The sequence below is a fragment of the Tupaia chinensis genome, unplaced genomic scaffold (genome assembly GCF_000334495.1).
Source record: "Tupaia chinensis unplaced genomic scaffold, TupChi_1.0 Scaffold000001_1, whole genome shotgun sequence".
Lineage (NCBI taxonomy): Eukaryota > Metazoa > Chordata > Mammalia > Scandentia > Tupaiidae > Tupaia > Tupaia belangeri.
The window spans coordinates 8,056,073-8,069,305 of record NW_006159427.1 but is presented as its reverse complement, the minus strand read 5'-3'; the positions used below and the strand labels follow the sequence as shown (position 1 = coordinate 8,069,305).

Sequence of the window (13,233 nt, the reverse complement as noted above, 5' to 3'; positions counted from 1 at the left end):
CCTACAGATCCTGCTCTTCCTGCACGTCGCGCCCGGAAGCCTGCAATTTCCTTTCTCAGCACGCTTTGCTGTGTTCAATAAGCCACACCGTGCAAAGTGACCCTCTGACACAGGGTAACAAATGGGCTAATTTTGGAAAGGGGAAATGAGGGGTTGAGAGAAGATTAAGACTCAAGTATAGAGGTTGGCATAAATTAAAGATCAGTCAAAGAAGATAAAGCTGCAAGGAGGGCATAAAGGCCAAACATCACTGCGCTGCAGAGTTCAATGTGGACACAGATTGCAGGTTGCGTTGGCGGAGTCTAAACCAGAAAAATCCACAAATGCCTGCTTGGGCTGTCAATGAACCGTCAGGCCTGTTCAGCAGTGTCACAACACACGGCTACAGACAATAACAGTCTATGTTTGGTGGAAGTAAAGCACCTGATAGGAGCTACTGATTTTTAGTCACCAGAGGGAGCGGATGCTCACCAGAGAGAGACAGGGAGATAGACAAAGAGAGAACTGTCCCCCCCCCACACACAAACATACAGTGAAGTATGGTGACACCACAATCCTTTCTCCTCCATTTCTCTATCGTGTTGGAATTTGGGGAATGTATGCATATGCGTCCAGCGTGGCTTTTTTTTTTTTATCATAATCTTGTTTATATTACACTGAATCACATACATCTTTACAGTGTATTACATTTCTTTTCCCAGAAGGAATCCCATGCTTATCAGTCAAGATAAAGACATTACTATCCACATCATCATCATCAAATAGCTTTTCATTTTTTTGCAGATTATTATTATTTTTATTTTCATTATTTTTTAAAACATTCAATCATTATATATCATTTTGCTTCTAAAAAGAATTTACCCAACATGAAATACTTCACAGACCAGGCCAGTTGAGAATTCTATACATGTTATCGTCAATAGGTAATAAACCATTTCTGTGTCCCACTAATGTCATACCTCTCTATTTATTCTCTTGCTATCTATCCTTCTCTATACCCTTCCTTTTTCCCGCCCCGTTCCACACAGTCTTCAGCATCCCTAACTATTTTCACTGCTTTTATGCTGCCCTCCAATATTTTGACCATAAACTGCAGATAGCTGGTATATATTAAATGGATACATACAATATGTTTCTTTCATATCCTGACTTGCTTCACTCAGCAATAGATCCTCAGTATCGTATCGGACCACTTTCTATCAAATGCTAGGGTCTTTCTTTATTTATGGCTGAGTAGTATTCCATAGAGTATATGTGCCACACTTTTTCAATCCATTATCTGTTTGCGTACATTTGAGTTGGTTCCATGTCTTAGAGATGGTGAATAATACTGCAATAAACATTGATATGCAAGTGCTTTTCCAACTGAACATTCTCCTGTCCTTTGGGTAGATACCCAGAAGTGGGATTGCTGGATCATATGGTAGTTTCTATATTTGTAGATCTTTGAAGAACCTCCATATTGTTCCAGCATGGTTTTCAAGCTGCCAGTATCAGGATTCAAACCGTGGTCAGCCATGTGGAATCCAGCTCCCTTAAACCACTAGGCGACAGGGCCAGCCACTTTTTGTTATTTGAAAAATGTATATATTCAAAGCTGGCTCTGTGGTGCAGTCGTGGGAAGGTTTATGTGCACTTGCCTGGGTCGGTCTCTTCTAGGGATAGCTGGCAGTGCCTGGTCAGCCTGAAACATGCCAGAAATGCACAGGTGCCCAGGATCCAATGGGCTGGAGGACTGGAGGAAGAGGATCATGGCATGATCAGGCGCTGTGAAGGGTGCTTCTCTCTCTCCCTTACATGCACACACATGTGATCTATCACAAATAAAGGGAAAAATTAATTTTATACACACACACACACTTAATAAAGTGTCTGCAAGAGAAAGCAAAATAAATGTTCAGACTTGTAAATTAGACATCTGGGCGGGGGACACAGGGAAACAACTCACAGCACTCAGGGTATCCGTGTGCATGGGGTAACTAGTGAACTGTCAGAAAAGTCATGATGCATTTTTTTTTTGAGAGGTTTTGCTATGGGTGCAAGTGCTTGCCAGACAGACAGAGAGAGACAGAAAGCAAGAAATCACCTTCCAGGGGGGATGGCCATGCCTCAATCCCTTCTCCTCCATTCTCCTCTTGGGATCTTGGGCACACACGTACACGTACCCGACATGAGTTTAAGCCACTGGGTCCAGGACTCGAACCATGGTGATTACATGGGAGTCCAGTGACATAGCCATTACACCAACTTCTGGTCCCATTCATGATGCATTTTTGCAGGAAAAAAAAAGTCATCAATTTTCTGACCATCCAATAGCTGGGATGGACCTTTGGGGTACCTGTTGATACACTTGTGAGAAAGCCTTGAAGTCGTAGTTCCTTGATAATTTAGGCTTCGAACTCCTGAGCTTGGATCTGGATCACAACGATCAGCTCAGGATGGAAAAAAAGGTATTTTGGAAGCCACTTTACTGTAGTACCAACTGGTTCTACCACAAGCCTGTAGGTTTCAAAACTGTGATCTAGAAACAGACACAAATTGCTCTTTTTTGGTTATAATAGTTTTCAGAATTATCTCTGGGACTGATTTTGCAAGGTCTAGTGATGTGAAAGATGGAGTCGTTTTAGAACTCGTGAAAATTCTAGGAGTGTGTCCTTTTCGTGTAACAAAATCAGGGGTGCTGAGGGAACCACACTCTGAAGGGGGAACTTCTGAGGTTAAGTCTTGTTCATGTAGACCACTGACAAACGACGCATACCGATGAAACGGAAGAGAGCAGCAGGGGCTGAGGACTAGTCAGAGGGAGGACGGCTGTGAGACCTGCATGGAAGGAGGAGAGACGTAACCTGGAGAGCAGCAGGTGGGGCTGGGAGGACAGCCACCAGGGCAGGCCCCCGATGACACCGCGCTGTTTTCAGTGGAGGTGCTAGAACCACCATGCTGTATTCATGCTGCCTTTAATAACGTCCTTCTGATGAGTGCACTCATGAGAGGAAAGCCTGTCCCAGATGCCTCCTTCTGACTCACCTCAGTGCCTTACACGAGCCAACTCCCTTTACTGATTACAACGGAAAGGACTCGCTGATAACCTTGAGTTTAGAGGCCAGATAACACTTCCGAGTCTTCCTTATTCTGGCAGCAGCCTCCCCACAAGGACACGAGTCAACCTCCCTACCCACACAAGGATTCCAAATGACAGACGACTCTCTCTGCTAAGGCTCAGACATGGTTCTGCCCCCTGGAGGTCCGTGGTCTGGATCTGGTCTGCAGTGTAATGGCGTTGGGAGGTGGGGAGACCTTTCAGAGCCGAGGCCTAGTGGGCAGTGATGGGATCACGGAGGTGCCCCTCTCGCAAATGGATTAGTGCTGTCTGGTGAGACCCAGCAAGTTCCAGCTCCTCTGAGGAGTAATTTACCACAAGAGCAGGTTGTTATAGAAGACGGCGACTGCCCAGGCCTCACTGCGTCTGCTCACCATCCTCTGTGCATCAGTCAGCCATGTTGTCAGCCCTACGCCTCTGGACTGTCCAGCCACCAGAACTGTGAGTCAAATGGACCTCCAGTTCTTTATAAATCACTCAGGTTCAGGTATTTCTGCTAGTGATGTAACAGGAGACTAAGACACCCTCCGCTTACATGAAAGAGAATCTTATAAACCACCACAGACACCTCAAGGGATGGGAAACACTGAAGAATGGCTCCCTACCAGACTCACCAGGTAAATCCCTGGCAACTGAAAGTCAGAGCAGACACTGTTTGCTTCCTCCAAGATGCGGCCCTCCCCTTCTGACTGCTCGTGGCTATGTTTACTATAGGTCAGTAATGACCTTCTGAAGAATGTCCTACCTTTAAGAAGAAGGGACTGAGATGAAAAGTGGAACGAGAAGACAATGCCTGTAGCCAGACCTGGGGGAGCCCATGAACCTGCAGCCAACCCCTATGGAGGGCTGCTCCAGGTCAACAGAACAGCCAAGGCTGTGGCACCTGCACAGGGTAAAGGAGTCATTTGGTGGCTTCTCACCACGTCCTTGCTGCCAGCAGAGTGGGAGCGCTTGCCCTGGTAGCTGGCCAGATGGTGGGGATTTAAATGCGAACCTTATGGTTTTCTAACTGCATGCCTTCTCGACATCCTTAACTTCTCTTTGCCTCTGCTGCCTGTCTCCCCTGTATGTGAGTTGCTGGAAGGCATTAAATGAGAGACTACGTTCAAAGTGTCTCATGCTGTGCATCACACATCATGAGTCTTTGTGGGCGTTTTGTTTTGCTATGGTTACAATCATTAACCCAATGGAAATTCACTTTCAGTAGAGTAGGTCATCTTGAACTCTGTTTCCTGGTGTCATCCAGGGAAGGAGGTGCAGTAGCACAAAGGTAAGGGAGACCCTCTCGTCTGACACAAAGTGGATGAATACACAAGACTGACTACCAAGGGAAGCAAGCCAGACAACGCGAGACAGACACTGGATGCCTCTGCTCAGTGTATACGGAATGTCTGCACTCTACGGAAAAATCGAATGCATGGACGATGTGCTAGCAGGGAGGGCGAGTGGAGACACCAGAGACGTTACAGGAGGGATGGAGTGGCAGGGGGAGGGGCACAGGGGGGAAAAAAAAGAACGTTTAATGGATGTAAGAATGGGAAGTTATCTGTTGATGATGAGGTATACCATAATATTGTTGACTTGATTCACTTTCCCAGCATGGATGGTGGGAAAAACCATGCTGCATGCTTGAAAGATGTGTTGGCTTGTTGGAAAAGTCATGATGTATTTTTTCTGTTTTTCTATGCAAAAATGCATCATGATTTTCCTGACAATCTAATATAATGATTAAATGTAAGTAAGTAAGTAAGTAAATAAAGGTGGGGGAGAAGAGTGGGAGTGCTTGTCTTAAGGTGGTGATTATTTTAGACTTGTATTGTCTGTTAAAACGATCATCAATAGGCCTTTACAATAACAGGAAATAATGATATAACTGACTGTCATAACAAGACACGGCCCATCCTGGGGATGGCCGGTCTCCGAGACAAAACCATGCTGCATGCTTGAAAGATGTGTTGGCTTGTTGGAAAAGTCATGATGTATTTTTTCTGTTTTTCTATGCAAAAATGCATCATGATTTTCCTGACAATCTAATATAATGATTAAATGTAAGTAAGTAAGTAAGTAAATAAAGGTGGGGAGAAGAGTGGGAGTGCTTGTCTTAAGGTGGTGATTATTTTAGACTTGTATTGTCTGTTAAAACGATCATCAATAGGCCTTTACAATAACAGGAAATAATGATATAACTGACTGTCATAACAAGACACGGCCCATCCTGGGGATGGCCGGTCTCCGAGACATAGCTCCACCTACTACCTCAATGCCGATGTACAACCACCAGGATGTAGTTTATCACGACCAAGCAGGAAGAGCGAGTTCTATTCCCTTTCCTCTCATGTAAGCCCAGTCTGCAGGCAGACTATTTCAGTAGTTTCATATTTCTCTTTAGTAAGGATGTCAGGGCTTTTTTCCCCAAGTAAAACTACCTCTACTAGGTGGTCCACAGAGTGCCACCGAAGACATCAAGAATGCCAACCTTGTCTCCCCCTTCCCTGTCACATGTCTACCACCACCTCACTTTCATTCACGCATTCCTTCATTATTCCATGAAGATGTACGGGGTGTTGTCCGGGCATCTGACCCTCTGTTCTGTGGAAGCTGAACGGAGTGTAGTGAGGAGTGGGAAGGTGACCAGTAGAGACAGGCCCACTGGAGCCTGGGATGCTACGCTGACTTTCTGGACCAGTTCCTGTCGCTATGCCCTGGGATGCTGCCCAAGGGCCCCAGGGGCCCACAGCTGGTACAAGGACCATCAACTGGATTTCCAGTCTAGGCTCTGCTCTTTGCGAAGAGCTCAGAGGGGCAGCCACTTCTGAAGCAAAGAAGCTGGACCCGAACACCCACTCGAGTCTCTCTTCAGCCCATGTTTCATGGTTTTTCCCATCCCGTGTCTCTCCCTTGGGTATGCCCTGACTCCCTAACTCATCCAATGTTCTAGCGAAGAGTCTCCACTCTAATACTTCTCCCGGGTGGTGACACCACTGCTCGAGGAGTCCGACCCAGTAGGGCCCCAGGCTTAGTCTTCTTCCTTTCCTGCACCGCCTCCGACAAGTCAACCCACCCCCGCTGAGGCTGGACCCTGGCACACTATGAGGGCAATGAGTTTCCAGGCTGGGTGCTGGGTCCTCCCACGAACTTCAAGGACTTCCTTATCACTGTACTTCCAGAACTCGCCAGGGCCTATCTAACCTGCATGACGGTGGGAGGGACTGGCGACGGTAAAGCAACGTGGAGCATTGTGGAACAGGCCACGGGCAGGCAGGCACTTCCACATGGCTGCATGGCACAGGAGCAGGCCAGAAGCGCTCCCGAAGAAGGCTGTGCACAGAGAGGGGGCCGGACAGGAGGCCTGGACCTGGTGTACGTGGTCGCACCCACTCAAGAACATAGACTCTTCCCTGTGAAGCAGTCAAACCATCGACCCCGAATGCTTAGGATAGGACGCAAGCAATTCAAAGGCAAATAGTGTTCTGGATTTATAATTTTGTCAAGAGAAAAAGACCCATAAAAACAGATGTTAAACTTGAAGCATTCCTTTTGTGGAAAACCATTGTAAGTAGGATATGATTTGAGAGAAGCTTAAAACGCCCCTGAAAATGAACTGTTTACCGGATCCAGTAGCACTACCTAGAAGGGATGTTTACTGACCAGAAATAAACCTCCCAAGATGAGGGCCCCAGACCACCACATCAGAGACTCTCCTGGGCTGCGGAGTCTCTCATTAGTTACAACTGCTGCTGATGACAGGAGAGAATTACAAGTCATTCTCATGGTGAACTAACAAAAACCCTTACCAGAATTCCTGGAGCCAAACAGAAAGGAGCTCTGTGACTTTCAGATCCAAACCTCTGCTACGTTAAGTTCTTTTACAGCTTCCTCTGATTATAATATTTCAAAGGAAACACCTAAGGAAACCGTGAATGCCTGATAACAGCCTTCCATGTTGTAAGGGCAACTGAGTACTCAGCTACGGCTGCTTGCATTTTCAGCCTGTAGTACCCTCCGTGTGCAGATAACACGACTTTTCCCCGTGCTCATTTCCCTTTGCGTGTGCCTGTGCATGCGTGTTTCGGCAAGCAAGCTTCAGACACGGCCTGTGGCTTTGTTCTGGACGTATGGTGACTGTCATACAAAGCTTCGAGTGGCTTTTATCATCACAACCCGTTGGGGAGACCATTTAGGGGTGTGTTTGCATCTAGATGAGCTCTCTGCAAAGTCAATGACTTCAAAGGTCTGGGGAACTGCCAAGTCTTCCAAGTTGTGTGATCAATATTCTCTAAGAGAGACGAGAAGAGAACATACTTTGGGGAGCATGGCCAACGGCACCCCCAGCCTGGACACTGTGCTTGCCCGTAGCTCCTGACGTGGTGGAACACAGGCATCCACGTCTGCTTGTCCCCTCCTCCGCCATCCAGATTCTCTCCTGAATCAAGCCCTTCCCTGCTGACTGGAACTGAGGCTAAACCATCCACTGGCCATCCAGAACTACTGATTCTGCCTCAGAAATGTAAGCCATGAGACCCGGGTCATGGTCATGGACAGTAGCAGCTCTAGCCATCAAGCAGGGCCAGCGGACAGTGGAACTCACCAGGAGCCAAAGCGTCTGCCCATGGGAGAAAGCGGTTCTGCAACAGTGAGGATACGAGCAGAGACAAGTGACAATGGGGACAGAGACAGAGTGAGATCCCAGGGAACGACCACAGCTCACAGACACACCAGGTAAGCAGGCCAACCTTGGCTCCCAGCCTGTCATCCCCATGTCCTCAAGGCCAGGTCAGGTCCGGAGACTCCGGTCCGATCTCTCAACCACCCCTCCCTTCCCTTTCAGATGGGTTCCAGGTTCTGGCACCCAAAGAACCTAAGAAGGAAGGAAACTTACTACTAGGAGCTTTGTGAGTCTCAGAGTTGCTACTCTCCACCCGAGAGCTCACAGTGAAAATGGAAGCTAGCAGCACCGCCCGCAAGGAAGCCCAGGGCCATCACATCACAGCCGCACCTTCCCAGATGCCCCCACACAGGCCACAGACCACTGGCAAAACCGCCACCTCCTGCCCCATGTCAGCCGGGTGTTCTCAAGTGCTAAGGACTGAGACCACTCCTGGCATATATTGGGTCGCTGGGAAAGTCATGATGCATTTCTGCAGTGGCAATTAAATGTCAACGTGAACTTTTGAGAGGATTTAGTCTGCCTTCTGTGCTGTGGATTCCCACAGCAGTCACCAGTCACAAGAAGGAAGGCCCATGACACTAACACGTAGGTGTGGAAAACAATCACTCTCCAGCCATTCCTTCCAGTTTACCATACAAGTGAGAATTAGCTTCTGGTCACCATCCACCGCTAGTGTGTAAGAGCTTGTCACCAAGTTTACACGTCCCCTCACCTCTCCTCACAACAGAACTGCCGTTCTTGTCCTGTCTCAGCTGCTCCGTATTACCTGATCCGATAACCCGATTCGGAAATCCACGATCTTCAAGCGCCCTGTGGAAACCGAACACTCAGACGGCCATCTTTGCCAGGAAGGCGGCGGACACTGAGGACTGGCCCGACCTGGGAGATGCACTCCAGAGCTCCTATCTGCGTCCCTTCTTCCTCTTTATTTTTTAAAGTTACACGAGATATAAGTGGACCTTAAAAATAAACTGTTCTAAGCTGACGCTGAGTGTCAGAATGAAAAACATGCACGTCCTCACCATTCTCACCAGAGAACGCTGATGTCCTAGCAAGCCCCCGATCGAGGACACCACCCCACTTGCTCCCTCAGAGTCAGAATTCACATAAGCAGCAGTGTATTGCTGGTGTTTTTTTCCTTTTAAGTTTTTAATCTATTAACTATTGATACCTATTTATTTCCTCCCAAAGAACTACTTTTTTTTTTTTTTTTTTCTGATGGGGAAAATAATTCTCCTCTGTATCCACCTTTCTGCTTGCCTCCTATTTCTCAGTTTTCTCTTGGCTAATAAAGAAAGAAAACGTCTTTTCATTTCAACCCAGGAAGCCTTGCAGCTGGTCTCTGAGGCTTTGGGGGCTGGCAGGGAGTTCTGCAAACATGTATGCATCTTCTCTTTTTACCCTACAAGGCAAACTTCAGTCCAAAAACTACCCTATACCTCCCAAGTTAATCAGCCAATCTTACAAACATGGAGCAGAGGCCAGATCTGGGAGAACGGTGTCATCTATAGGAAGACATCCCAGGGGAACACAAAGTTGTTTATCTGCATGCCTTGTTCGTGAGAGAAAGGCTGCTTGCGTATCTGATTATGCCTCTCCTTCTACAGGCCGGGTGAGCAGGCCCCCGTGGCTCCTGGGAAACTGTTACCACACAAGGCGTTGGAAGGCCCTGTGCAGGCTGTGGGTGAGCCTAGGAGCCATGCTGCCCACGCAGAGTTCTAAAGGCGATTTCACTGCCTCCCATTCTGGGGCCCGTCCCTGATGCGGCCTCTCCTGTTTGAGGGAGACCCTACACGGCACACCTGTAGGGATTCCACAGCATGGTCTTTACCTGTTTAGAAACTAGGCCTTCTGCTTTTCAACAGTTGTTACAATGGTGGCAAGAATAAACTGAATCTATGTGTTAACTAACCACTGTGTGCCCAGGACTGGCACAAGCTCTGCAGGAAACACAAAAGAAACAGGAGACAAGGCACAACCTTAGTACTTGAAATTCAAGTTGGAAGCTACAGATACACTCAACACAAACCTAGAAATGACCGAAGGCAGGATAAAATCAAGCACAAGTTTGAGTGGTAGTAATTAAAGTGGTCTTGACCCTTGGCCAACCTGTGTGTCAACACCCTCTTCCAGAATACATGGTGAGTGTGCCCTTCAGAGCACATGGCCAACAAGGGAGTTGAGCCCGAGCCCTGGGCACAGGTGTGAGTTCTGAAGGACAAAGTGAAATGAGGAGTATCCAGTCCTTTTCCACTCTGGGTTTTCCTCCTGAACCTGGGTCCATCAGTGCTGACTCTTGTCCCTCCCCAGAGAACTGAGCTGGTAATATAAACTCACTGTTACTACACTGGGCAAGAGGGCTCGTTCCTTCGCCTCTCCCTAGTAATCCAGGTGTTGAATGTTCTGACTATAAAAGCAAAATCCCCCATGTCTGCCAGAACAATATCAGCCAACAAAGATCCTTTCTCTGGCAAGGAGACCCGTACCCACGGAAGGCTAGTTCACACCCATCAGACTTAATTCACTACCTATTTTGTCTGCGCGTTTCTCTTAAAGACAGACCCCTGCCTCCAGGTGCTCGGCGTGTTCATTTCTGGCCAGTTACTCAACGTTACACCCCATGCTCTGTATACCCAGAGCGCTGCTTTCCCAATCTGTGCCTCATCCCAGTGCAGCGTAAAAGGCAGACACCATTTTATGAAGTGACAACAAAGGTTTCGTCTTCTAAGAAGTGTTTCAGGATTGTTCTCCCATGCTGGCTCTGGGGCAAGCTGCTGAAATTCCCTTTTTCAATCCCCATTTCTCTAGCCAATCTGCCTTCTTTTGTTACAAGCAGACCTCCTTCCTCCCCACAATGCAGCTATCCCCCAAACGGATAACACCGTAGCTGTCTTCAGACGGGATACCCACGTGAGGGCCAGTGTGAGTGAAGGGAAAGACGGGGCAGAAGCCAGTGGGACTACAGGAATAAATATGAAGAAAGGTTTCCTTCTTCACAAATGGAGGGGCATACAATTCCCCCCTCTTAACTCTCTGTAACCTACCATATATTAAAATGCACTGGGACCAGCAGTTGGCGTAATGGCTATGTCGCTTGATTCCCATGTAGTCGACTGCGGTTTGAGTCCTGGACCCGGTGGCTTAAACTCACACAAGGCGCGTGTGCGTGCAGTCCCAAGATCCCGAGGGGAATGGAGGAGAAGGGATTGTGGCATGGCCATCCCCCCTGGGGGGTGATTTCTCGTTTCCTGTCTCTCTGTCTCTCTCTTTCTGGCAAGCACATGCTCCCTATACCAAAAACCTGTCCAAAGGGGAAAAAAAATGCATTAATAAGAAAGCCAAATAAATGTACTATGAGTATGTACGTGGACATGAATTTTTACAGAGTCCTAAAATGGCTCATGCCGGAGGCACTATGAAGAGAAAACGAGGGGAAAGAGAAGCAGAGTATTACAGTGTGGCAGTTAACAGGCAAGAATTTGTTTATTCCCCACCATTCATGCAAAGCCTGCTCTGGCCATGCCCTGTGTGAAGTGCTCCTAGAACACCCCCAGGACCTCGATGGAAAGAGGGTGTCCCTGTTTTTTTTGTCCTTGTCTCTGTCCCTCTTCTCCCGCCCGGCCTCCGCCACACAGAACAAGTTGAAAACATTTACTTACAAACATCCCACCGCCGACCTCCCGGGTCTACAGAAAACGGTGCATAACGCCGCCGCTTACCCTGCCGCGGATGCTCTGGAAGCAGAAGTACTGTGGGGCTCTCCGTGGCCTCTAGGCGTGCTGCGGCGGCTCTCCGAGTCGCTCACGTGTCCTTTCCCCAGGGACGGCCTGCTGTGTGCCAGGGCCGCGGGCCCATCCTCATACCCATTCAGCAGGCGGTGCCCGGCTCGCGTCCTTGTCCTGGCTGGCTGGCGCCCCTCGCGGTCATCCTCGCGTGCGGCTGGGTGGTCTCGGGACAGTTTGTATCCATGAGAAATCAGCAGGTCTTCCACACTGTACATGGTGCCCAGCCCCATCAACGCTCAGCCGCTCGAACCATCATGGGGGCGGGACCCACCTCTGGGGGGACAGCAGAGAGCTCGGTTTGTGCCCAGTTCTCCCCGGAATTCAGTCTGACAGCCCCTCCTCCCCTCCCCCCAGCAAACCAGACTGTGCTGAGAACACAGCATGCAACCTGGACTGACTGTAGAGGGATGCTGGCTGCTCGGCAGACGCCCCGTTTTACCCAGCGCAGGGGTGGGAGCAGCCCAGGCTCTGCGGGGTGTGGCAGCAATTCCACAGCAAGGGGCTCACCCTCTGATGGCCCCACCCAGCAGGAGAGTGGGAACCACACGCAAGCAGTGAGATGACTGGCCCTGCCCACTGTCCCACTCCACTCTGCCCCAAGCAACAGGCAGAAGAGTGAGCACAAAATAAACCCAGAAGGGAAGCCGTGAGGATTGCTTCATGCTTCTAAAAGGAGAACTCTCAGTACCCAGCTTCATCCTGGGGTGCCCCCCCATCATCTTGCCCGCCTGCCTTGGGTCGGGTGGGGTCGCTAATCAACATGCAGCAGAGCAGACCCTGGTAGAAGCAGTGGAGGCGGCCAGCTGCCCTAGTGGTAACGGGCAGCAGAAAATAGATTCCAAGGGCCAGCTGGTAGGGAGGTGGCTAAGGCGGATCCCACATGCCCACACAGTTCAAGTCCCAGACCCAGCAATTTTAAAAATACATGGGTGCAGGTGTGTGCATGCCCCAAATTCCATGAGAGCGGAGAAGGGATTGCAGCCTGACCACTCCCCCAAGGGGTGCTTTCTCACCATCCCTCGCTCTGCGTGTCTCTGTGAGTGCACACGCCCTATAGCAAAAATGAAAGGATTTAAGTGTTTCCGCTTAGAGCAAGCAAACAGCACCCCATCAAGCACACACGTCCAACCTGTTTACAATCTCAAAGGTCCTTTTTCCACACAGGCTTTTTGAGCTGAATTTCTAGGGCCAGCAGATGATGCAGTAGTAAAGGTGCTGGACTCCCGTGTGGCCAACCATGGTGTGAGTCCCAGACCTGGTGGCTTGAAAACTCATGCCAGGCACTTGTGCATGCATGGCTAAAATCCCAGGAGAATGGAGAAGTGACTGTGGTGTGGCTATCTCCCGGAGGGTATTTGTTTTGTTTTGTTTTGTTTTTCCCTGCCACTGTCTATCTCTTTCTCTCTCTCTGGTGAAAACACACATCTTATGACAAAAAAAAAAACTGAATTTTTCCCAGTGAACCCTGGGGGAGCATTTCGCATCACTCGGTCAAGGATGCCCGCACTCAGATCCTACACTGGTGCCTACACCGACAGCACCAACAAAGAACAAAACGAGGGGACAGCAACTTACAGAAGAGCGGCAGGTGGCACTGCTGTGTTTTTATTTTCTTAAGTTTATTCACTTCTTCCATGAGAAACAGAGAAAGAGAGAGAGGGGCACACGCAGGGGAGTCT

General features: G+C 48.9%; 1 protein-coding gene across 1 annotated transcript in view; it reads right to left on the bottom strand.

Moving 5' to 3' along the window:
• The window catches only part of JCAD (junctional cadherin 5 associated), a 29,022-nt gene extending 17,172 nt beyond the window's left edge, over positions 1-11,850 (bottom strand). The window contains exon 1 of the mRNA XM_014587594.2: positions 11,489-11,850. Within this exon, the coding sequence (XP_014443080.1) occupies positions 11,489-11,784 (296 nt within the window). The 5' untranslated portion in view covers positions 11,785-11,850. The remainder of the gene's footprint in view (positions 1-11,488) is intronic.
• Between the last annotated feature and the right edge of the window lie 1,383 nt (positions 11,851-13,233).